Source organism: Heloderma suspectum, chromosome 1 (assembly GCF_057233095.1).
Source record: "Heloderma suspectum isolate Gila_16-S chromosome 1, 16-S_ref, whole genome shotgun sequence".
Classification (NCBI taxonomy): Eukaryota; Metazoa; Chordata; class Lepidosauria; order Squamata; family Helodermatidae; genus Heloderma; species Heloderma suspectum.
Window position 1 is genome coordinate 169,158,119 of NC_139458.1, and position 26,471 is coordinate 169,184,589.

General features: G+C 40.6%; 1 protein-coding gene across 27 annotated transcripts in view; it reads right to left on the minus strand.

The window, feature by feature from the left end:
• Positions 1-26,471, minus strand: part of QTMAN (queuosine-tRNA mannosyltransferase) — a 294,835-nt gene that overhangs the window by 233,435 nt on the left and 34,929 nt on the right. For 8 of the 27 annotated variants that reach the window (XM_084809697.1, XM_084809842.1, XM_084809913.1 and 5 more), the window contains exon 3: positions 10,339-26,016. The exons of 12 other annotated variants lie outside the window; for them this stretch is intronic. In XM_084809697.1, coding sequence (XP_084665823.1) covers positions 10,339-10,345 — 7 coding nt within the window. In that variant the 5' untranslated portion in view covers positions 10,346-26,016. The remainder of the gene's footprint in view (positions 1-10,338; positions 26,017-26,471) is intronic. 7 more of the 27 variants (XM_084809759.1, XM_084809766.1, XM_084809752.1 and 4 more) reach the window with 4 other exon arrangements.

Consider the following 26,471-nt stretch of genomic DNA (forward strand, 5'->3'; position numbering starts at 1 on the left):
GGGGGTGTATGCCACTGGCTGTACTTCCTCAATGGTTAGAGCCCCACTTTTGTCAAACCCCTTGAATTACAGCTGACAGTCCTGACTTTGCTCCCATCTGGGTGTGTTTCCTTTCAACTTCAATGTGGTGGTGTACAGAGGCCAACTGCCAACACAGTTATCCTTGTTCCAATATTTCTGGCCCTGACTGTAAATATTGCAAAATAAATACATATACTTACTAACAGGCAGGCCACTGCATTCTGGACTAGCTGTTTTCCAAGCCATCTTCAAAGACAGCTCCGCTAAGAGCACAATATAATAGTAATCTTGAAGTCACTGAAGCATAGATGACATGGCTAGGCCTCTGTCTTCAAGCAACATGCCCAGCGAGCCAATGTATCAGCCAAAGTTAATAAAAAGCATCCCGGAGCACAGTAATCATCTGGGTGGAAACATGTGTGGTTGGCTTCCCTAGCATGTACATGTTTGAGCCATGCCATGATGAGCCATTTCCAATATAATGTTTGGAGCTCACGAGTACACTTTTATGAGTGCTCTGTGTGAAAAAGCATTATGTGGAAACTCCAACATTTTCCAGCTGCATGTATTTATTTATATAGTGCCATTCATGTACATGAAGAGGATTCAAGATTTCTGTCAGGTCCTATATATCAGTATAGGTCTAGAGAACTATGTAGATGTCTGGAACCCATGTTTCAGTGTGGAGACATTCAAGTAGAGCTGTCCAAAATGGTCCTCTGTGTCTTGAATGCACAAGGGTGTCTAGTGCAAATCCATCCTTCCAATCAATGCAATAGGAGGCTGCAATACGTACCTATTGTTTTAAGTGTTACTGCTAGGAATACCTTGATATACTGCTAGGAATAGTTTATGCAGCCCTCTATTTTTTGACAGGTATTTCTAATTCCAGCATGATTCTCTAATCCCAACAACTCCAGCTAATTCACAGACAACTGACTGCACAAATATGGGTAGTTCTGTATACCAACAGGTGCTCATGAAACCTGTACCTGAAGAGGTTCACTGTTTTCTATAACCACAGCTGACCATGGCAAGTGTAATAACACCCATCCATATAAACCCATCTTCCAAGAGGCTCTTTGCTTTGCCTCCTAAAAGCAAATGTAAACCCGTTGCCTCATTGTGCCACCTATGCCATTAGGTTTACTGTCAATTTCAACATTTTCTAAGTTACATAAATACTTTAAACAATATATTTATATTATTCTAAAAGGCTTACAAGCTTGGGACAAAAATGGGATTCAGTCTCATGCTCAGATTTAGTCAAGAATATCAGTTTTGTTTTTTACATAAGAACATAAGAAACGCCATGCTGGATCAGACCAAGGGTTCATCTAGTCCAGCATTCTGTTCAAACGGTGCCCAACCAGCTGTCAATGGGAAACCCACAAGCAGGACATGAGTCCTTCCATCCATTTTCCCAAGCAACTGCTGTACATAGGCTTACTGCCTTTGATACTGGAGGTAGCAGAGGCATCAGGACTAGTAGCCATAGTCTTCTCCTCCAGGAATCTGTCTAACCATCTTTTAAAGCCATCCAAATTGGTGGCCATCATTACATCTTGTGGTAGCGAATTCCATAATTTGTCTATGTACCGTGTGGAGAAGTACTTCTTTTTATCTGTCCTGAATCTCCCACCAATCAGCTTTATGGGATGACCCCAGGTTCTAGTATTATGAGAGAGGGAGAAAAAGTCTCCCTATCCACATTCTCCACACCATGCATAATTTTATACACCTCTATCACCTCTATTTGTACACCTCTTATCGATTTTGTAATTGACAGAAAAAGCACATCAGCAGTGTCCAATGCTGTCACAGTACTAGCACTAGTGACACAGCACTAGCATAAACCAATATAAGCACAACATCATTAGCACTTCCTAGGCAAAAGGAAAAAGCAGTGATTAGCCACCAAATTTTGGCAGTGAGGTTTGCTACCAACATTTGGTGGCAAATCACCACTTTTCCCATTTGTCTAGCACACTCTAATGACGTTGCACTAGTGTTGGTTTATGTCAGCGCTGTGACAGCATTAGATACTGTCCATTATTTTAGGATTGGGGCGGGGGAGGGAGAACTTATTTCCAGAATGTGTTACAAGTTCAATCAGTGTGTTAGACAGGGATATGATAAAGGGCTACAGACCTAACAGATCTTGCCACAAAGCCCTCAAAATTTTGAAATACTATAAACTAATGTCCATGATTTTTATAGACACTAGTAGGTAAGAATGGGGAGCTAGCAACAGCTTGGCTTGTATATGTGAATGTTGGTAGGGTTTGTATTCCCAAAGTACCTTCCATATTCCTATGCAGAAGCAACAAAATAAAGACTAAAAAAAGTCTAGGAAATTCTGATATATTTTTAAAACTAGTATTTGAATTTGGAGATATAGCGATATGACTCTATGGCAGCCTTCCCCAACCAGGTGCCCTCTAGATTTGTTGGCCTTCAACTTCCATCAGGCCCAATCAACAAAGTCAATAGGAATGCTGGGAGTTGTAGTCCAAAACATCTGGAGAGCACCAGGTTGGAGAAAGCTGCTCTATGGTAACAAATACACAGTACATATTAGAACAAGATATTTTTGCCATAGTAACATTACTTATCACCACCTCTAACCTTCTGACTTTTCATAAAGCTCTGCAGGTATCTATTCACATTCTTAGTCTATTTACAAAAAAAAAAAAAGTAGAACAATTTTCACCAGTCCCAACAAAGCCAGATACCAGAACTAAAATGCCTCTGGTTAGTATGGTAGATCGATAGTTTCTGAACTCCACACCAGGGTTCATTTTATAAGGGATGTTGTCCCCAAGGCATTAAAAACATCACTAGCACTTCTTGGCAATGTTCCACATAAGAAATCACCCCTACCAGAGTTCAGTACAGAAGAAGTTGCTCCAACTTCTATCTTTCTGCAGAAAAAAAATATTAAAAGGGCAACAGCAGTGTTAGAGACTGCTGTTCACTGTGAAAATAATTCACCACCAAGCCTCTAGCAGTACTTTCATACACAGCAGTATAGGTCCCAGATCAATCCAATACAGAGATTCCCAGGACCAGCTCTGTGATATGTTAAACCAGAATCAGCACCCCCACAACCACCATCTTGCTCCATGTTTGCTGCTTTCAGAAATCTCTGAAAGAAACCAGCCCTACAGCTCATGCAAGTTCATTCCAGGGCAAACAATTACAATAAAAGTGTGAAAATACCCCAATGTGAATGCAGCCCTTTTACACAATGGAAGATTAAACAAGCTATCAAAAGCGCAGAGCAGATTTGCACATTTTACATTAGTAACAGAACAGGATATGAAAAGAAAAACCATTCTATTTTACAAGCTTTCTCCATCTACAGTGATGGCAAACCAGCTAGAAATAGCATATTAGAAATTAAACAAACACAGATTATGCAAGGGTAGACACCCTTGCGCAAGGGTATAAGGTCATTATTGCAAGAAATTCCCAGATGCAGGAAGTTTCATAAATGTATCACATTTACAGAGAACTGACTTTCATTATCTTTTATGATATACATTTATATCATTTACTAATCAAGTTATTTACCACTTACCATATCTAAATATATCTATATGTGGTTTACAGAGTCATAATAAACACAAAAACCCATCAGTTAAAATGTTTAAAATATTTGAAACCAAAGCTAAACACACAATAATTAATAAGCAAAGTAACTGGGTAGCACAATCATTCAGGGAAGGCTTGGGTAAAGAGATGGGTGTAAAAAGATGTATAACATTCCCAGGCAGCTAACAATAATTGAACAGCAGTATCCTCCAGCAAAGCAGTAAGGTTTTAATTCTCAAGAACCCTGGCCCTAAAAAAAACAAAACCCTGAAATGAAGAGTGTCTTTATAGATTTCATAATATGTGCTTTTTGGTATGTTCCAGATCTTGGAAACCTCTAGGCCAAATCACGGCCTCAAGAAGGCAGCCTACTGGGAAAAAGAGGCACATAGGAAATGATGTGGTAACTGAACGTGCCAGGCATTCTTAGAATATACAAAGGGTGGGTGGCTACAGCTCAGAAGTGTGCCTAGCCACCCAGAAAAAAATAAAAAGGTAAGTTGGGGTGGCAAGGAAGTATCCTGGAGTGCTACCTTACCATACTACCCCAGAAGGGTAGCAGGGAGCAACCAGGAGGGGAGCAAGGGGGGTGTTTTGCCTGTCCTGTGTGCGTGTTATTTATGAATTTGCAAGTATTTATACACTGCTTACATGTATACACTCTACAGCTTTCAAAACGACACTCTCTCAAAATTCCAAATATACCCACCATCCCAAAAAGGGTGGTGACCCCTGAACTACACCATATTTGCAGATGCTTGGATTGTATTCAGTTTGGAAATGTGACATGGGAACTTTAAGATATTTAAAAAGAATACTCTCTTGGAGTCTGAAGAAACAGTTCTAGGCAAATTGATGGTTTTGGTTTTGGTTTGGTTTTTTATTTCAATCTGTAAATACAGTTTCCCAAGAAGTCATTTTATAGTCACTGAGAAGACCACTTAAGGGTGTGTGCTTGACAGCCAGGATATGCAGAAATTCCCATGTGCTAAAGCACTCTGCCATGTCTTGTGCATTAGCACATCCTAGGTGTGTGCTTCCTGGCTGATGAATACAGAACCTGTCATGCATCTTTGCTTATTTACAAACATCACTGACATGCTACTGACCCTTACGATATTTGCCAGGTGCCTGATGACTCCTAATAATGTCCACTGGCATGCCTGAAACATTTATAGAATTCACCAGCTGCTGCATAGCACTTTCAAACCATTAGGGGATCAGGTAGAAAAGTCAAACTTTAAGGGATTTAACTGACATTAAATGTGGGCTTTTATGTGTGACTTAAGAAAATTACTTCAGCCCGGGATCCTGAGCTAGAAACAACAAAGTTAAGACACATGTTAATTCACGTGGGATTATTATTAGTTAAGTAAACATATGAATCTTGACTAAATCTACATATAAATATATACAATGGGCTGGATCCAGATTTAGCCATGTGCAATGGGACTGGCAGAAGCAGACTTCTCCTCCCCTCCTCCCCATGGCAACTCTGCTCATGGACGGTGCTTCCATCCAACTTTTAGGAATCTCTCCTCCTTCAGCCCCTCACACCACAGCCTATTCCATTCAGCAGAGTCTCTCCAGTATTTCTGAGAGCCTGGAGGAACCAATGTAAGGAGGAAGGGGGGGTGGAATCTACTTCTGCCAGCCCTGTTGCACATACCTAAATCTGAATCCAACCGAACATAAACTAGGGAAAAAACTACTTCCTTTCTAAAAATTATGTATGTATGTCACACAACAGGAACTATGCGTAGAAGAGGAAGCCCCTTATGAAAAAGAGAAGGGTGAATGCCTCTTCTAAGATGGTGTATGTCACCATTAAAGTTGAAGTACTTGCATTAAAAATAATGTACAGATTAAAAAAAAAAAAAACTGGCTGCCTGATTGAGGGCATCTTTTAAAAATCTAAAGGTTTTTAGTTGATTAACTAACCAAATACTGCAGCCCTAAATGTCAAAGAGCGAACATATCCATTACATTATAGCCAGTTACAAGATTAGAGAGAGAGTGAGAGACAGACAGACAGACAGACAGACAGACACAAGTGGTAGAAATGGACAGACATAAAGTACAAGGAAGAGATCAAGGAGCTCCAGCACAAAAGGTTCAAGAGAACATTTGCATCCTCAAGTATTCGACAATCTGAAAATGTTCACAGGTGAATGCTCAGCACAGGACCGAATCATTTTGACCAACCCCAGATCATGTGCAATTCAATCTCTGTAACAGCAATTTCTTTCCCAGTAGTGATACCAGAGTTACTTTTTCATTCTGTACATAAATGGGCCAGAGAATTAATAGCTTTGGCCTACATAGTATTCTAGCCACACTCCACTCATGACAGTGTATGCCCCTTTCAGCAGTCACACATCCTGCCCAACTTGAACTGAGACCGCAAAGGGACCTGGTTTTCATAAGGAAAGGTATACATAGTAATAATGGGCCAAAAAATCCCACCCACCCCTTTAAGGAGCCATTTGTCTCCTTTAAAAGTAGGGGCATTTTCTGAGACTTTCAGGGGGGAGGGTGCCAAATTCTAGTAATTTTTGTTGGGAACATGGTGCTTACCATTAAGACGAGGCAGTAGAAACTCCTTCTCTCCCTCTTTTAATAGAACAAGTTTTGTCGATCCTTCAAATAGTAGCATCATTCCCACTGGGGCATTTTTTAAGACCAAAAAACAGGACAGGTTGTGGCTCTGCCACTGCTTGTAGCACTAAGTTTGTCCCATCAAAAAGGAGAGACAGTGACAGAGATACTGCCACTTACCTTCTGCCACTCTGGCAAACCCTCTGCCCCTGCCAAAAATTACTAGGGTTCACCCTCACTCCCCAAGTGAGACAAGCCTTTGTTTACCCTTTTTGCCCCCTCCACCTACCTGAAAGTCCTAAAAATGATAGCAGGATGAATAATTTGGGCCAGCTATAATAGACAATACTTGCTACTGGTTCAAGAAAGGAAGGTTTAGGGCTTCCACTGGAATCTATACATTATTGGACCAGGTGCTATAATGTTCAGCACCTTTATCTGATGGAAGAAGAAGCCTTCCCTTTATATTGTTTTATAAAGTGTGTATATTTCATACATAAGCGTTTGATATATCTTTGGTGAACTTCAACTTGCTGACTTACCATCCCAGAGCACATCATTCCTAGCATTAGCACTTTGACACTATGGAAAACTGACAGGCAAGGTTTATAGACAGAAAAATGTCTTGTTTTTATGGTTATACTAGAGGGAATTCCTATTATTGTTAAAGCTGTATAAAAATATTGATCCACTGGTCCATTTTAAGAATAAAACAGTATCTTCTGAAAGAAAAAGTTAGCTTGTATCTTTCATTTCCTAGATTATATGAAAAAATGTGCAAGTGATAAATAACATTAATGCCTAACTAGCTTTTAACCCACTATTTTGTCATGGATCATTTCACCCTTTGGGGAAAGAATAGAGGGGAATTCTTGTTGCTTCCTTTACCTATCATATTCCATCTTTTCCCTTGATTTTCTTTTATTAACAACAGTTTCCTCATCTGCTTTCACTCAAGGAAACCAAGGAATTTTGCAACCATTACAAAACCTCACATTATTCCTTTGAGGTAGATAAGTGTTATGTATTTCTTCATGCACAACATTAAAAATGCAATAATTAATTTGCCTCCAAATTCTAGAAGATGCCAAGCAGCCATGATTCCTAGCCCTCTGCATCACATTAGCATGACATATTTGCAAATACTGGGTCTCATTTGGGAAGAATCTGTGTTGCTTGTTCAAAGCAAGCCAGGTTACAGATGTATCAATCTCACTTTTCAGATTTACAGGAATTTTCCACCAATATAACCTTGTTAGTTCCTTGAATACACTCCAAGCAAATTTTTGTTACTGGACATCTCAAAGGGTAATACCATATTCAGAAACCACTGTTGAAAAGATACTCCAGTTTTCCTGGGAGTAAGTGCCTTGAAAACAATGGGGCTTACTTCTGAGAAGGCAGGTACAGGACTTCATTGTCAGTTCCTCAGCTATTCTAAACTCCCTTCATGAGCTGCCTTTATGGAATGTCAATCATCTATAGCCTGGTCCTTATTAAGACTCACTCTAGCCTAACCTCTTCCATGTTTCTTAGTCACTGATTAAAATTAATTCGTTGTTGTTGTTCAGTCGTTCAGTCGTGTCCGACTCTTCGTGACCCCATGGACCATAGCACACCAGGCCTTCCTGTCCTGCGCTCTTTCCCGGAGCATGCTCAAGTTCATATTCATTGCATCCGTGATGCTATCTAGCCATCTCATCCTCTGCCGTCCCCTTCTCCTTTTGCCTTCAGTCTTTCCCAGCATCAGGGTCTTTTCCAGGGAGTTTTCTCTTCGCATTAGGTGGCCAAAATATTGGAGCTTCAGCTTCATTATCTGTCCTTCCAATGAGCACTCAGGGTTGATTTCCTTTAGGATGGACTGATTTGACCTCCTTGCAGTCCAGGGGACTCGTAAGAGTCTTCTCCAGCACCACAGTTCGAAAGCATCAATTCTTCGGCGCTCAGCCTTCCTTATAGTCCAGCTCTCACAGCCATACATTACTACTGGGAAAACCATAGCTTTGATTAGACGGACCTTTGTCGGCAAGGTGATGTCTCTGCTTCTTACTATGCTGTCTAGGTTGGCCATAGCTTTCCTCCCAAGGAGCAAGCGTCTTTTAATTTCATGGCTACAGTCACCATCTGCGGTGATCTTGGAGCCCAAGAAAGTAAAATCTGTCACTGCTTCCATTTCTTCCCCTTCTATATGCCAGGAAGTGATAGGGCCAGATGACATGATCTGAGTTTTTTTAATGTTGAGTTTCAAACCAGCTTTTGCACTCTCCTCTTTCACCCTCAACAAGAGGCAAAACCCCATGGAACGTATCACAAGGCTAAAATTAATTCGTACTTCCCCATAATCTTCAGTTCACATCAAAATTATCAGGAAGTAGTCGTATTCGCTTTGGATACTTCCCTTATCACATGAGTGACTGCTGCAAACTACAAAACAGTGCACTAACATGTGATGTAGGCCAGCCAATGGTCTCCTTTATGTGTAGTCACAGTGGCAGGGGAACGGCTTCTATGTTGCTTAGTTTGATAAAGCTGCCTGCAGTAATGACGCGTGAGGGCTTTCCCACCCGGAAGGCACCCTCCCTGCCACAGGGAAAGGGCTCGTCCAGTACTGCATGTTCACATGAAAGCTCCTAACACACATTTTGCTTCAGTCCCTTTTCTAGTTTTAGCTACACCAATTATTTATCCTGTTTTTGCTCATCATTGATTTCAAAACACAAGCTGAATACCACCCTTTAACAGTGACCCAACCATACTTGTTTTCTTGTACATAAGCAACTATCAGTTCCAGATCAACAAAAAAAGCATACCTAACTACCTCTTGTCTCTCTCAATTCTCCTATAACTTGTGTAAACAGTGAACCTAGCGTCTGCTGTACTCCATGCTAGCATAAAACCATGACCCTTCCAAATTTCAACGATTTCACAGACGTTTTCAATAATCTTCCTCCAGAATCTTATAACATGCGATTTTCACTTAATTGGGTGATAATTAGCACATAGTGTACTATCCCCTTTATGTTTAAAAATAGCCACCACAAAGCTTTTGTACCACTCACTCAGCGTTTTCTCAGAATTAAGGATTTCATTAAAAAGACCTTGAGGAAGCTTCATGCCTTCTAAGCTGATTACTTCAACACATTTATAGGTACTTTACAATACATAGGGTTGGATCCAGAGTTGATTTTTTGTGAACTTAAAAGCCCCTCCTGTTAGCGGAGGGAACGAGGGTCCAGTGGAGCCTTCACACAGAAAGACAGAGGTGTGATTTTTGCTGAATATTCCTTCCCCTTGTAGCCCATGGCACCACCTCACACACTGTTCTGGAGAGTCTCCCAACCCTCCAGATGAGATTTTCAGGAGAATAGGGGACTGCAAGGGGGCAGGGGAGAATCAGTGAAAATTGCCCCCCTATCACCCACATGATCATTGGGTTCATAGAGTTCTGCTGCATGCAACCCTGGATCCAGCCCTTACTATTTATATATTGCTTTTTCTTAGTGCTCAAAATATTTCAGACATAGTAAATCTACCATACAGGGTAGATATTACTTATTCATGTATTTATATGAAGTATTTTTATGCCACTCCTCAGCCAAAAAAGCTCCCAGAGCAACTTACAATTACGCAAGATAGTTCCTGCCCCAAACTTACAACCTAAAAATACATGATATACAAGGAAAAAGGAATGGGGAGGGAAGAGGGGGGAAATTAGTTCTTTTAGCAAGGCTGGTAGAGTGGCTCTGCTCTCCTCATCTCTCTCAGCTCAGCCTATGGGCATGGCAGCTAGTGGTGACAGCTGAGGGAGGAGAAACCTTAATGAGGGAGGACTTCAGCAGGGCTGCTGGAATGACCCTGCTCTTCCTATCATCTCCCTCAGTACAGCCTGTTAACACAGACTTGGGATGCAGAAGAAAGATGGAAAAGAGGTAAAGGGATAGTGATCACTCAGCAAGTTCGTCACTGATCTGGGTTGCTAATGGGCGTTTTCCCTTTTTCTCTTGCTCAACTTGCAAGAGTGCTTCTTACTCTTCTGCCTTTCACCTCAGTCTTTTATTTTAGTTGTTGTAGTGCGCTGTGCTCTTCAACCACACTCGAAAATAAACAATATCAATTGTTTACCATCCATTTGAAAAAATAACTTGACGGTTTCCTCCTTTTATTTTCAAAATACAGTCTTTATTTTTTTGTGACAGACTTTTTCTTTTCGCCTTTTGAGTCTTAATTGTCCCTGAAATAAAGAATTACATAATAATTAGTATAAGCTTGTAGACACACATGGGTGTGGGCCACAGCTCAGGGGCAGACACATACTTTGCATGGAGAAGGTCCCAGGCTCAGGCAGTAAGTGACAGAAAAGAGGTCCTGAAGAACTGCTTCCTGTCAAGAGCAGACAATACTGGGCTAGATGGACTAGAGATCTGACAAAGCATAAGGTTTTTCATATGTTCACTCAAAGCCTTGGTCTGAACAGTATTTAAAAAAACCCTAGCCCAAATTTGTTTATTTAATTGATTAAAACATTTATGAACAGCCTTTCTGCCCAATAGGGCCACCAAGGCGATATACAAGTTGAAAAACAATCTCATAACAAAAGAATCAAATTAATAACAGCACAAACCATCTTTAAAACATCCAGATAAAACTATTTTAAACCCATCAGAAGCCAGTCTAACCAAAACAATAAGTATGGCCCACCTAATGTTAGGCAAAGATGGAGCCAATCTTACCACCTTAAGGAAAAAGTTCCATAGCTGAGATTCTACCACAAATAAGGGCCTGTCCCGTGTCCCTACCAAACTAAACTCTCTTGGTGGACGGACATAACAAGGTCTCTGAAGAGGATCGTAAATTACAGGAAGGTGCCATACTCACAGGTCATATAACGTATTTGTCGTGAAATACATGTTTGAACTTACGATGAAAAAAATTGTATTGTAATAAGATTACTGGTGCTTAATAATGAGACATCTGCTAAATAAAATGAAGTGGCAACAGTGAGAATGGCTACATGCACACAGTGTTCCATCCAGACTTTAATCTTTCTTTGCTTAAAAATGTTCACTTGGACGTACCCTTGGGGTACTTGAAATCAGAAGTGCTATTTAGGGAAGGCCAAGGTGCCACTGTATGCCCCCACTTCATGTTTCAGATCACACACGATTATTCCTCAGAACAGTCCTCCCCAATTCTATTGTTATACTCATTTAAATGGATCTATGTCTAAAACACAATCCCTTTGCTTTAAAAAGAGCCAAAGTTTGACTGCAGTGACAATATTGCTATGGGTATGTTTATATTATTACTAGCAACCCAACGCGGCTTCCCACCGACTAGCCCCTAGATTAATACAATGAAGCCTTCAAGCTGAGCCATGCAGCTACCAGAGTTGGACACACTGTGCCCACCCCATCCGAGTTAAGCCACAGCCACTGGTACCCATAGGCACGGCCCCTTCCATGGTGCACCCCTATAGTCCCCTGAAAGAGGGGTCTGTCCACTCTATTCCCCTGAGGGGGGCTGCCCCATAGCAGGAGGTAGGGGGAAGGCCTATAACTCTGACCCTCTACTAATCTGTCTTGGCTTCCAACCGTATGGATTGCAAAGCTGTGTGGCTGTTAGGGAAGCCTGCCCCAGTGGCTGAAGATGCTAGTGCAGGCTTCAACAACATGGACACATTTAAGTTAATTAAAATTATTGCGTTTTAAAAACAAAATAACCCTGAAGTGCATATTCCTAGGGTTCCCCTTAGTATGCATGCCACATTTCAGGTGTCTAGCTTTTACAGTCTTGGAGCTATGGTGATGATGGACAGAGACACATCCTCTTTTATGATTATAGATAATCATATGGTTAAAATGCATGGTTAAAATCTCGCTGCAGTGCTGAATCATTCCAGGTTCGGTTGAAACTGATCAAATGGTACTGAAGCTATAAATCTTTAAAAATTTTGATTGGCCGACATTTTGTTTCAAGATAGTGGACACAATTTTGTATGGTGAAAATCTGCTCCCTGCAGGGCTGGATCATGATGTAAAGTTTGGCTGAAATTGATAAAATGGTACTGAAGCAGTCCATCTTTAAAAAATTTAATTGGCCACCATTTTGTTTCAAGATGGCAGATGAAATCTTCAGTATGCCTAAAATCATACAAGATAGAGGTAGAACAAATCCTAAATGTTTCATAACAATCAGATATATGTTTTTCGAGTCAAGGACATACAAACACTTCCTTTTATATATGTATATAGATTATTATTCTTATCATCATCATCTAATTAAATTTATTAGATACCTTTCTGTAACGAAGATTCAAGGTGTCTTACAACAGGGGTTAAAGCATACCAAGAGTTAAAACAATGAAGTAAAATAATGTTTTTAACACACACTTCTCTTGTTCTATGTATAATATATTCAAGAATAGGCTTTTAAACTGAAAAACCTCTCTCTCTCTCTCTCTCAACACACACACTTAGCATACAAGGATATACATGTATCCTTGGCTTTTAATTCCTATGAATCACTGTAAACGGGGTCTGGATTGCTGCCCATGGATACATGTTTAGTTCCTTCTGACTTCATACCACAGTCAAGATGTATGCTATGCATGTGACAAGCCTCTCATTTTACTGGCATGCACTACATGCCATAGAACAGTGCAGTCCCAATATATTCTGGCTAAACAATGTCCATTCCTGCCTGTATTGCTGCTGACACATGGCATGGTAAACCAAGAAATCTGTACACCTTTGATGAGCTCAGAAGTTTCAAAAGAAGCAGGCAAATTGTTTTTCTCTCGTTTCTCACTTTTCATGCTTAACAGGTGCTCATTCTCTTTTGAAACTTAGGTTACTCGTTTTGGGGGAAAAATGGATAATGTGTTCCTTTGCATAACATGAAAAACAGGCTGCAGCTGTCGTATGTTCCTCAATATCTAATATCCACAGTAGCAATTAAATGGGTTTTTTTCCCCCCACATAGGTTAAAATAAGAGGGAAATGGAGAAAAAGTTTTAACTTCCACTCCACATAAGAGTATTTTCACCTAGCCATTCTCAATGGCATTTTATCAATGGCATCACTATAAACCAGTGTGGTTTTGCACATTGCTTAAAAATTACTATTTCACATGCTCAGCACCTGCTATTTAGGTTTTTATACAATTTTGTCAAAAGGAATACATTTGAGTAACACCATATGAACAAAAGCATATAACATTATGGAATGAAACTGAACACTATAACTGAGTACATTTTTGTTTGATCCACTGAGATGTGTGGATAAACAGTTTGTCTTCAAATCCATGCTCAAGTGTCTGTTAGGAAAGAAAGGGTGAGATCATCCATATCCAGCAGCCTGAGCTGCAAATTCTGGCCCAATCTAGAAGTCCCACTCCTGCAACCATGTATTAGCCCTATGAATTCGCTATCCCTCCCCTCTTTTGAGAAAACAATACCACAGAAAAGCACAGCTCCTTCCCTTACTAATCATGAACACTGATGGTGCTATATAGATAATACAATAGTAACAATAATACTTCACAGGGCAGGGAACTTTATATACACTGACGCATTCATGGAGTAGGATTCAACATTGCACAAGCAGAAATCCACTTATGTAATTAGACTTCTGCATTCTGTCCTCCTCCTGCAGCTCCGCATACCCACCCCCAAATCTGCTCTGGAAAGTCTGCTTCAGAATGGAGTTGGGGGAACGTGCCAGGGCTGCAGGGGAGAGGGGAAATCCCATCAGCAGTTTCCCTTCCAGTGATGGAATGGAACCACTGGATCCAACCCATGGATTAGAAACTACAAGCAAAAATTACTCCAGTCCAGCTTAACCTCCTAAAGGCTCAGGGGATCCATTCAGTCATCATGCTAAACCATCGTGTTGTACTAACTACAGTTAAGAACACAATATGGTTTAAGCTTCCATACATACAGTAGGCAAACCATGGTTTAGAGCCATTTGCTCTGGTTTCCCTCTGCTCAGCACTAAGCTTCATAAATTCACTCCCATCTCCCATGGTGCAGTAGCTCCTTAAGGCAAAACAATGGCCCTAGCTGTAGTTTATCAATGGTTTGTGAATTCAAACGTAACAGCAAACCATGTTTAGCACAACCTTTGCTTTGCAGACCTGAAGCAAACTGTGGCTTGGTGCTCAGGTTTGGCAGCCCCTCACAAACCATAGTTTTGGGGTCACGAAGAGTCGGACACGACTTAATGACTGAACAACAACAAAGACTATCAAATTTATTCTGGCATAAGCTTTTGTGGACACTTTCCACCGCATTATCCCAGAATAAATTTGTTAGTCTTTAAGGCGTCACAAAACTCTTTGTTGCTTTTGCTGCAACAAACTAACACAGCTATCCGTCTGAGAATTCTCACAAACCGTCATTTGTAAGCAGTCCTAAATGCTGAGTTGGCATAATGCCTAATCATGGTTAATCACGATTTCGCATTATGTCTGAATACAGCCATACTCAAGGCCACATAAGTGACTTCATTGCCCCTAAACAGAAGTTAACCATACTATCATATTCACAGTCAAAGGATTAAAGAACCAAAAATGACAGACAACATTTATCTCCATCATGCCATGGAAAAGCAGCTGGGTGTATAACAGAACATGGAATTTTGTTTTGCACACATTTGTGGAAAGGGATTCTAAACAGCTCTTTGGAGTGAAGAAGCTACAGAATTACTACCCAATGGCCAATACTTTCAGGCAATGTGTCTACTGTTGTCTTCTCTGCGTAGCCTGTCTTAAATCAGGACTAGAATAAACTATCTGCAACATACCAAAATAAGATGCTCAGTCACCTAGTCCCAGGACCAGGCAGAGGGCAACAAATGAACAGGATGTGAAGACAAACCTATCAGGCACAGAGAACACTAGACGCTAGAAATTGTGTAGGTGTATTAGCAATCCTACTATCCATCTGTCACAAATCTTACTTGTTACCATACATCACCCACTGGCAGAGGGCTGTCTGCTGGAGGAATGACGCTACTTTGAAATGTTTTGTAGTACATTAAAGCCTTCCTTTCTTGTACATTTTTCATTGAGACAATGGTTCCCTCGCCCATAGAAGCATGTGCTTATAATGTATGTGATCAAAAAACATGAAAGCCTGCATTCGTGTATGAGGAAACATATTCAGATATACTCACTGACAAAAAAATCCTCACCAAATACAGGAAGACTGGGAAATTTCTAACACCATCACAGCAAACCTTCCTGGGGTGCTTAAAGAATATATGGACTTTTCCTATATGTCCACTTATATTTTATTAGGTATGTTAAAGACTGAATTTACAATTAACTGAACAGACAGTGTACAAAAGGCTTTTAGAACTATACCATATGGTCTAGGGAAAGGAACAATCTGGATGATCCACGTTTCAATCTGCAGCCTTGTCCACCTCTATAACACATTATACTGCTGTAATAAAATATTAAGATAGATTAGTTTCATTTTTATTTTTTTTACATATTCAGTTTTTCATATCACCAGGCAACCAGTTTTTCCCAGCAAGAAACATTTTTTATATAAAAAATAAAAACCCTTACAGCATCGGTAACATTTTTGTACAGCATCTCAACATAGGGAAACTTCCCCATCTCCTTTGAATAATATTCCTGCATGGGAATAGATGACTGTTCAGTTTATGCTTTAGAATACATAGGACACATTGACAGGGATTTATGTAACAGATGGTATGTTCTTGGAAATCAAATAAAAGCGATAGAGAAACACCTATGATTGGAAAGTGAAGGACTGATCACATGGGCACAACTGGAACAAATGTAAATCATTCATCAGCATTGTTGTCGTTACCATCTCCTGCTTTGTCAAATGTTGCTATCGCAAGCTTTAAAAAAAACTTCATGGATGATGCCTATTTCTAATAGATACAGAAACACACACTGGAAAATACCAAACACCCTTTTGACGAAACAGTACGCTTTCACTCAGATGCAGAGCAAGACAGTAAATACAGTTGCGAGAAAAAGTTTGTGATCCCTAATGATAATTACGTAAATTCCATAGTTTTACCATGATAACCTTCGTGAATCAAAATCAGTCCTTTTCGAAATATCCAACAGAGTTTATATTAACTAATTCCATGCCTTGTGAAATAAAACAATGTTTAAATTAGGCAAACAATGAGTACTTAAGAGTCAGGGTATGTGCAAAAGTAAGTGAACCCCTGGTTGCATCAGCTCAATTAAAGGGAATAATTAGAATCAGGTGTTGAAGTAATTATGTAGATCTTCAGGGATGAGTTTGGGAGGCCCCACTCTATAAAAGGATCATAAACTTTGTGAGTTTGGCCTTCACCATACAGTTCTGTGGAAACACGTCATGCCACAGTCAAAAGACATCTCTGAGGACCTCAGAAAAGCAGTTATTGCTGCTCATCAGTTTAGAAAGGGTTACAAAACCATTTCTAAGGATTTAGTGTTCCACCAATCCACTGTCAGAGAGATAACCTACAAATGGAGACGGTTCAAGGCCATGGTCACTCTACCCAAGAGCAGTCATCCTACCAAAATCTCTCCAAGAACAAGCCTGTGCATCAGCCAGGAAGTCAAAAAGAACCCGAGAGTAAGATCCAAGGAACTGCAGGCCACTCTCACCTTGGCTAATGTGAGTGTTCATGACTCAACAATCAGAAAAAGACTGAACAAGAATGGTGTTCATGGGAGGATAGCCACTGCTGTCTAAAAAGAACATTGCTGCCTGTCTGAAATTTACTAAAGATCACGTAGATGATCCCCAAGACTTCTGGAACAATGTTCTTTGGACAAGACGAGTCAAAGGTACAACTGTTTGGCCTCAATGAGAAACATTATGTTTGCCAAAAAACAACACTGAGTTCGAACAGGTTAGCCACATCCCAACCATTAAGCATGGTAGTGGGAATGTGATGGTTTGGGTCTGCTTTGCTGCCCCAGGACTGCCATCATTGACACAAGAATGAATTCTGCAGTGTATCAGAAGATCCTAGGGGAGAATGTCAGGCCATCCATCCAAGAGCGGAAGGTGAAATGAAAGTGAGTCATGCAACAAGACAATGACCCTAAACATACAAGCAGATCTACAAAAGAATGGCTGCAGAAGAAATTCCATGTTTTAGAATGGGCTAGTCAAAAGTCCAGACCTAAACCTCAGCAGAACGTTGTAGCAGGACCTGAGCTGTTCATGCAATATGTCAGGACTGAGCCCAGGCCCTGTGTTCTGGTTTTGGACTCTGATTCAGATTCAGAGATGGAGTTAGAAGAAGCCCAGCAGAGACAGGATATGGGGGAGGAAATTCCCCAAGACTTCTCAGGAGCAAAGAACCTTCCAAGAGGCATATCTAGGAGGTGGGTCAGGCTCAAAGACAGACTTCCCCCTCCCTGTGGAAACCCAGGCTCTATCAGAGGGGGAGAGAGCTTCGAGATTGAGAGATGCCAGAACTTACCGCTGCGTTAAGTGGGCAGAGTTGAGAAGAGATGGGAGGCGAAACACCAGTTTGGCTGTCCATCAGAAGGTGGCTCCCCATTAGAAGTTGGCTCGGGAGGATCCTTCCTGAAGGCAGGAGCTCAGAAAAAGCCAGCGGGAAAACTGTCCAGAGTTGAAAGGCAACAGACTTGCTTTCAGTAGCTCTCTTACCAAAAGATTTACTTTGCAAATTAGGCCTAGAGAACAGCTCTAAGCTTGTGTAGTCACTTCAGAGGAGAACAAATGCTATTAGCCAAATAAAGAGTTTGTGGATTGCGCAGCAAGTCTCTCCTGCCTCATTACTCAGCTGGAAGGCTCAGCAATTATGACACAAGGAAGCCCTCAAATGTCACTGAGTTGAAGAAGTTCTGTACATAAGAATGGGCCAAAATTCCTCAAAACCGATATGAGTGACCAACAGTTACAGGAAATGTTTACTTGAAGTCATTGCTGCTCAGGGAGGTGCCACCAGGTACTGAATCTAAAGGTTCACATATTTTTTCATATGTGGGTATTGAATTTTGAATCAGCTGTGGATAAATGTTGAAAAAGCATCATGTTTGTGTGTCATTTCTTTACTCAGGTTATCTATTGTCCTTTATCTAGGACTGTGGGGTTAGATTAAGATCTAATAACATTTTAGGTTGGAAATATGTGACAATCCTATGGGGTTCACAAACTTTTTCTCACAACTGTACAGTGATGTGAAGAAAATGTATTTATTTTACCTGAAATGCATTTTTTTCATTTAAAAATCCTGTGCTTAATTAATGAGCTTTCATACAGCACAACTGAAGGGTGTCAAATAAGCAAAACAATGATAAATTACAGAGCTACCTAAAAGAAGCAGTGAAATGCCCATCATTATTATGGGTGTGGGGAAAGAAAGTCTACATGTTACATGGACCCCCCTGGCGTACAATGTGACCATGAACACCTCTGCGCATATGTCTGTATGTAATTCTCAACAGAGAAAAGTTGCTCCCTGGTCTAACGTCTTCCACTCATAACGCCTACAAGTAGAAACATGTGGTGACTGTTATCATTTTCCAGATGGATCTAGGAATATTATCCTAGATGCTTGTTGACTCAACTCTGGAAAACTGACTCACTGACTCAACTCTGGAAAACTGACATGGATGTCAGGAATTCATCCTTGCAGTTTAAAAGACTGGAGGGAAAGAGGGAGAAATTAAACTTAGAGGAGATGCATCTGAGGGTGCATATACTCCAAGGCCAATCCTTGCAAGGCAGCAACCTCCTTACAATTGAAAGGACCCTTCGGAATGCTGAAATTAGGCTTAGAGAATATACAAGGTGTTTGTTTTCTGAGCAAAAGTTATCTTATCCCATTAGGCCAATGATGATGGAAAGCTTCCTTCCGCATGAAAACGTGCACACATAGATGCTGCTGTCAACATTTGGGCCAGCACTTGTTTTCTGTCTTTCAAAAAGCAGGTTTCCCTCTATACTTTTAGAACCTCACCAATCCGTAGGGGGCCCCTCTAGTCCTCTGTCTCTTTCCCCATTTTGGTGCAGAACATGTCCACATATAGAATGTCCACTTTACTAAGACAAGAGATCTTTCAATATTTAAAAGTTACATGCTGAAAGATATGTCTCAACTATCCTAGATGTGAATTCTAGTTACTAGTATTTTGAATAATATTTATTTGTACATTTAATTAATTAAGCAGATGAGTTAGTTAATAATGAGCTTATGAGGAATTATCAGAAGCACGAATACATTTTTTACAAATGCAGGCCAGGATCTAAAGATTTGTGAAGTTTACTAAACACACATAGGAGCTTCTCACCCACTCCTTCTAGCAGCAGTTGCTCATACCTTTCCAGAAAGCTCCCAGGAGTTAAGGACCCCCCAGAGTGACAATTCACGGAAGTGCTTTACGTATGCATGCACACTTCTTTAGTGCCGAGCCTCAGAATATTAAATCACTTCATAATACCATGAGTTTATGAATGATCAGCATTTTACATTGCTTTCCAATACCTTAGCAATGTTCAAGAAGCTATCCAGACCCACTGCCGTCATGTGAGCTGGCAGTACTTTTTTTTTTTTAGTAGCATGCTCAGAAGAGCCACATGCAATTAACTGTCAAAGTACTAAAATCTCATGTTGGACTATGAGCCAAGACTGCTTTACAAGTTAGAAGAAAGATGGTTATCTGCTTTCCAAGCATGCATCTCTGTAGTGAATACAGAAATGTTTGGAGGGAAGAAACGCACCTAAAAGTTCCAGCACTGATTCCCTCCTAAGCCTCCAAATGGGGATTTGACCTTCCAGGAATAGTAAGAAAGGCTCATCCAATAACTGGAATACATGGTACGAGAGGCAGAAACTGTGCTAAGTTTCATGCGCCTCTTGAAAACATACTTGTTCACAGGCTTTCCCTGACCTGCAATGGATTATGTAACAGTCCTGTGTTATTATCATTCTTTCTGTAAAGTGTTTTTATTATTTATTATTTTATACTGCTTTACACACACACACACACACAGTATAAAGTATAAATAAACTCACTGTTAAATCCACCAAGCTAGGTTCAACGTGTCTCCATTTCACAACTCAGATGAGCTGTACAAGTGAATATCTGAGCAGAGAATATTTGTCTATCTATGTGTAGTGAATATTCCCAAATATGTGGGACAGAAGAGCAAGCTAGACAAACCAGCTGATTGAGATTTCCAAGCAGAGATGCCCCAGCAAAAACAAATTGATGATGGGACAACCAACAGGAGAAGGGGGTGATTTTTGTTCAAACCATGGATATAAATATTTTAAATGAAGAAGTACTTTAAATAAATTAGATCAATTTTAGATCACAGTTTAAACAAAATTAGATCAAAATTAGATCACAGGCTTGACCTGTGCTAGAACAAAAGGCTTGGTAGGAAAATCTTTCATCTGGGTGAAAATCCACTACTAAACAGGTGTAGTAGACTGCTATTCATGAGCTTTAAATTCCATGGATTAGTACACCAGACAGTTAATTTATTCCATAAATACAATCTGGAGTAGAAATAGCCAAAGTTCGATTTGTTTTATTATGCCACTTGCTGTGCAATATCTTTCCTATCCTGTCTAACTGTTCTTTCTAAATAAACCTTCCTTTAGTGTGAGTTGAGCTTGAAATGTTGCTTAAAGGGTGGGGAACTGAGACAGACTATTCCCTCTACAAAAGGAGGGAACAGCCTGAGTTTGGGGGCAGCAGTGCTAGGATTTCCCAAGGAGTAAAAGGCCAGGATGGTAATGGGCTGGGAGAAGCTCACTTGCATCTCAGAAGAACGCCTGAGACAGTCTTGACAATGGATGAGAGTGAGTGAAAGCTTAGTCAAACGGGTTTAGGGATCACCTGAACTCAGGGTATTGAAGGTTTATAGAACAGAACTTTGAAATGTTAAATAGAAAAGAAATCCTCCTCAGCTTTTTTTTTTAGTTTTCAAGTCTCCCCTTTGACTCTTCGAATAGGTCTCCCAATCATTGTTAGTAGTGTTGCCACACCAGCCCTCAGGTTGCTGCTTCTTTGGAGACAAATTTAGGTTCAGCCTGCAGCCCTTACCTGTGCCTTCAGAATGTGCTATGACACTGGCAAAAAATTGTCCTCCACAGTCACATATTCACCCAGGGGAAAGTGAACAGGAACAACCAGAATTAAAAATGAGTTTACAGAACAGAGAGAAAACAGATTTGAAAAAATTAAAACATATATTTTCAAGTAATATGGACTGCAGAGGTAATTCATAAATTATTTATATATTCTTATCCATCATAGTTAGCAAATTACATAAATGGTAGTATACTGCTATAGGATGTCAAATCACATGAAAGACCCTGGGATCTCTTTCTTTAGTGAAAGCAGGAATCTAATAATTAACAAATCAGGTGCCTACAAGCAGTAGGTAACTGTTACCGCTTCAGATATTGCTGCCTGCAGGAACTTCACAATCCAGCTACACTGGCAACTGCAAAGATCATATTCAGTCATTGAAACTGGGAGATGAACCCCTGGGAATCAGTTTGTTAATATGTTGTTATTAATTCTGAAGTTGAAGCCAGAACTTTGAATACTCTGATCAACTACCCCTACTTTTTGTGCTGCAGAAAAAAATCACTGGAGGTGTGATGAAGCATGCAAGTCTCTTCAGGCTAAGTGCCCTCATCAAAGCTTCTTATAGGTACATTAAAAATTGAATGGGCATAAACAACTTCAGCAGGCAGAGTTTGAGATATTCCACTGATCTCTGAATTTCATAAACATCAACACTTGGGAGAGTTTGCATGGGAATAAGGCAACTAATTATTGTCTATTGCTTTAGGGCACGCCTGGTGCTCTCAACAGGTATCTCTACTGCTGCTTTTTTCCTAATGTATTGCCTCTTGAAAGCTTTTGCTATAACGACTTGCTGATCTACTCCAAAGCATTCCAGTATGCTGGAACTACTTTATATTCAGAAAGAAATGCACTATAACTTCTGAAAAGATGTTTCCTAAAAAGAAACAGCAGTTGAGAATACAGTGTATGCTTTGCAAGTGAATGGCAAACAAAATTACTTCTACAAGTTGAATTAAATTGTACTGTTCATCCTAAGTACAGCGTGTGCCTGTAATGAAAAAGTTATGACATAAAAAGAAAAAACTGACAAATCATAAATAACTATTGGTTATTATAGCAAACTGCAGTCTTTGATTTTAGTTAGACAATATTGCCCTTAACATTTATCTTGTGCTTTGAAGTGGAAGTAACTATTTTCCCCCAAATCCCATTTTATTCTGCATAATTGCTGTAACTCTAGAAGCGGAATGCTGCCCCAGTATCAAAATCCGTCCTTGCATGGAAACCAAGAGTACATACTGTTCCTAATAACGTTTCTGTGATAAAGGCAAAGGTTTGTATACTCATATTAATGGTTTCCCTCAAAATATTTCTTAAAGCAGCTGATCAGAGATAAGAGCTTTTTCCTGCCAGGAGAGGGGGCACAGCCAGGCCAAGGAAAGAAGGTGGTAGGCTGGATGAGGAACACCTGCAGGCCATATGCTCTAAACTGTACAAACCTGGAGGACAATGTTATTTATCCCACCTCCTATGCCAGGACTGGACAGGAGGTAGATCTGGATCTACTGGAACATATCTGGACGATTTGCAATAGATCAGCAAGGAGTTCTGATGCCCAATTATTTAACAACAGCAGCAACAAAATGACTCCCTCCCATCCACAAAATGTACTGCTGAAATAAAGAAAGCTTTTGAGTCCATTTTTGTGTGGAAGAATTGTGAGCTCCATTTAGTTCTCAAAACAAATTCCTGGGCTCACAATTCTTTAACTCTGTAGCCCTATTGAGTTGCTATAAGTACCGGTTAAAGCAACACATGAGCAGGAAGCAGAGCTGTCTTAAAGCTAGGGGAGGATGAGCCCATCAGTCATGAATTAATACAGATGAAAGCCTGATGTACACGTGAGGTGGCTATGCAAGCCAAACCTTCCACTTAAACAAAGGTGATTACCATTCAGGGTGGTAAAACACCCTTTCTCAGTAGGACAAGGAATGAAAGAGAGGGACTTAATGGGCCATGAATCAAGGCATTTGGCATCATCTGAAAAAGGTGTTTCTGCCTAGATGTTTGTATAGAACACGGATGGGAAACCTCCATGTAGATCTGACCCATGGGGGGGTCCCCATCTCATCAGCCAGATCTGACCCATGGGGGGTCCCAATCCAGCTCATATGCTTCTTCCGCAGGTTCCGCGCCATACCCCTCATCCTTATCTTAAGGCTCAGGGAAACCTCATCCTTATCTTAAGGCTGATTGATAATTTCCTAAGATACACATTTCAAAAGATTAGTTAATGTACATTTTGACTGACAAAGCAAATAGTAAAGTAGGGGGAGAAATGCCTGTTACCCCAGAAAGGGATCCATGATTGCTGGTAAGGGTGAAATGCAAACATAACAAGAGACAATTGAAGGTACAATATATCAGGCTTTCCCAATTTGGTGCCTTCCAGATGTGTTAGACTATAACTCCCATCATCCCCAACCAGCCTATCCAATGGATGAGGACAATGGGCATTATAGTGCAACACATCTGAAGGGCACAAGCTTGGGGAAGGCTACAGTATGTCTTCCATGCACATTCCTAAATCACTTTCCTTTTCCATCACGCACCACCAAAGCACTTTGTAAACCATGGCTGCATTTGCACATCACACTAAGCCACCCTGTGAATAAGCTACACAGTGTGGGTTGTTCACGACACAACCCTGGTGAACCTGACAGGCTAACTGTGGTTTGTTCTCCCCCTCCTTTCCCCTCAGTCCTCCAGCTAGTATCCCAGTGTCTTTCGTTGCACAACCCATCTTGTCTCCCCCTCCCCCTTTTCGGTCACCACTGGGGTTGTTGTTGTTTTTTTTAATGGAGTCTCAGAAATGCACAGTTGAGGTCATATTTTTTTCGGCTCCAGAAAATTCTGCAATTGTGTTAGTAATTTTTTTAATTACTTTTTTTGTCAGGCTTTCACAAATGTGCTCTTACAGTTGTCCAGTACCTGTAGTCTTGCCAGGTCAATATCCTTGTCTGTTTCATCTGTCAAAGGGAGCAGCAAAGTAACATACATGGCAATTGACAAGGTGAGACTGCATATAGGCTACTTTGCACACAGTTGCCAGAGTCCAATTGCTGAGATAGGTGTCTACTGAAAAGCACTGAAAAAGGGAGGAAGTGGCAAAAGGAGGAAGCCAAAAGGGGGAGACACTATCTCCCCCCTGGCAATGTGATCCTGTCGCTTTTAAGTGTTGAACTGACACTTCTCAGTGCCCTCCACCTTTTCAATAGTTCCCTGAGTTTCCAGCTACTGCAGAAAGGGGAAACATTGGCTCCCCCCCTTTTCGGAGCACTTACTGCTGCGGTTACTGCAATTCCCTGACAGTTCTAGAAAAAACCTTGAGAAGGCAGCTGAATGGGATGGAGTGAATAGGTCCCCATGGGCTATGTACCGCCGCTGATGCCCCATTTGCTGTGTCCCATTCTGCCACCTGGTGGCTTTTTCTTTTTAAGTTTTGGGAATATCTGCACATTTTTTTTGTACTGGGAAATATATGCAAATTTAATGACTGGCAAATTTCCACACCTGCAGTAATGGTGCAGTTCATACGGGTGCACAAGCTTCCCCTCCATTTACTTCCCAGCCCTTAAATTTAAGCAAAATTCCCTTCCACTTACTTCCTAGCCATTAAATTTGTGCACATTTTTGCGTGTGTGTTTTTATATAACTGTCAGGAAATCGCAGCAGTGAATGCTCCAAAAGGGGGCAGCAAAAAGGGGGACAGCCAATATCTCCCCTTTCTGGAGTAGTTGGAGACTCAGGGAAGTGTTGAAAAGGTGGAGGGCACTGAGAAGTGTCAGTTCAACACTTAAATGCCAGAAGACCACATTGCCAAGGGGAAAATATCCCCCCCCCCGCCTCTTTTTCTGGTGCACCTACTTTTGTCGCATTTTTCCCCTTTTGGGTGCTTTTCAACTGACAACTCAGCAATTGGTCCCTGGAAACCATGTGCAAATCAGCCTATATGCAGTCTTGTCTTGTCAATTTCCTTGTAAGTTGCCTACTCCTCCTTGGCTCTCCCTTTGTCCGCTGAAACACACAAGAAATTGACCAGGCAAGACTACACATAACAGACAGCCGTAAGAGCGCACATGCACACTTGTGAAAGACCAACAGTAATTTTAAAAAATTAAGAACACATTTGCACAATTTTTGGGACTGAAAAATAATGTTAAAAAAGGCTGGCGAACCAGTGACAGTCTCTCCAAAGTAATGCTTGGGCCCCAGTGAAGGGGCTGTCACTGGCAGAAGCAAGGGCAAGATCGTGAAGAGCAGCAGAGGTTTTTGCCGCGCTTGCCAAGAGGCTCGCTAGCCAATCCCCACAACTCACAATGAAATTGCTCTCCTGGGTTCATACAACACAACTACCCATCATGGCTAGTTACTTACAATGGGTTGTCATGTTGTGCGAACCCAGTCATTATCACAAACTCAGAAAATTCTGCCGTAGTAGCATTGGATTATTAGAAAGGATACACACTGTTGTACTAAGGTATGTTTATGCTAAAAAAAGAGTAAGATTTTGTGCCACAAAACTCAAATTTTGTCCCCAAAACAAACTTGTCCAAGTTTTAAAAAGAGAGGTTTCTTTTGCATTAACATCTTTGTTCAGTTTGCAGCCTTGATTCCAAATCCAGCATTTCAGTTTTTAAGCATTGTTTGGATTATCTTCATTTGTGATTGCTGAAAAAGGAAAGAACATTAGAGATAACTTTATATAGGATGATTACTGGAAGACATAAGGGACAGTCAGATTGCCATGTAGAGAGAACGTAGAGGCTCTGTTACCTGAACAAACAGACCTTTTGTATGAACATTGCAAGTACTTTTTCACATCAATTTTCACAAACACAAAACATTTACCAAGACAAAAATCAAAGATGAGTTTTTGGGGAAACCAAACTCTACACCTTTTACTACAATCTGCGTAACATTTGGTGCACACAAAATTGCAGAAGGGAAGCATATATGTTCATGCTTATCTATATCCACTCTGAGGAATTATTCCAATACTGTTATCTCTTTGGTAGGATGTGGAAGCTCTTTCAATACAGTGATAGAAAATTAAACACATGACATGCAGGAAAATGATTTATGAACTGTGGGTTGTGGTCCTTCAATCAACAGCTGCAAACTTC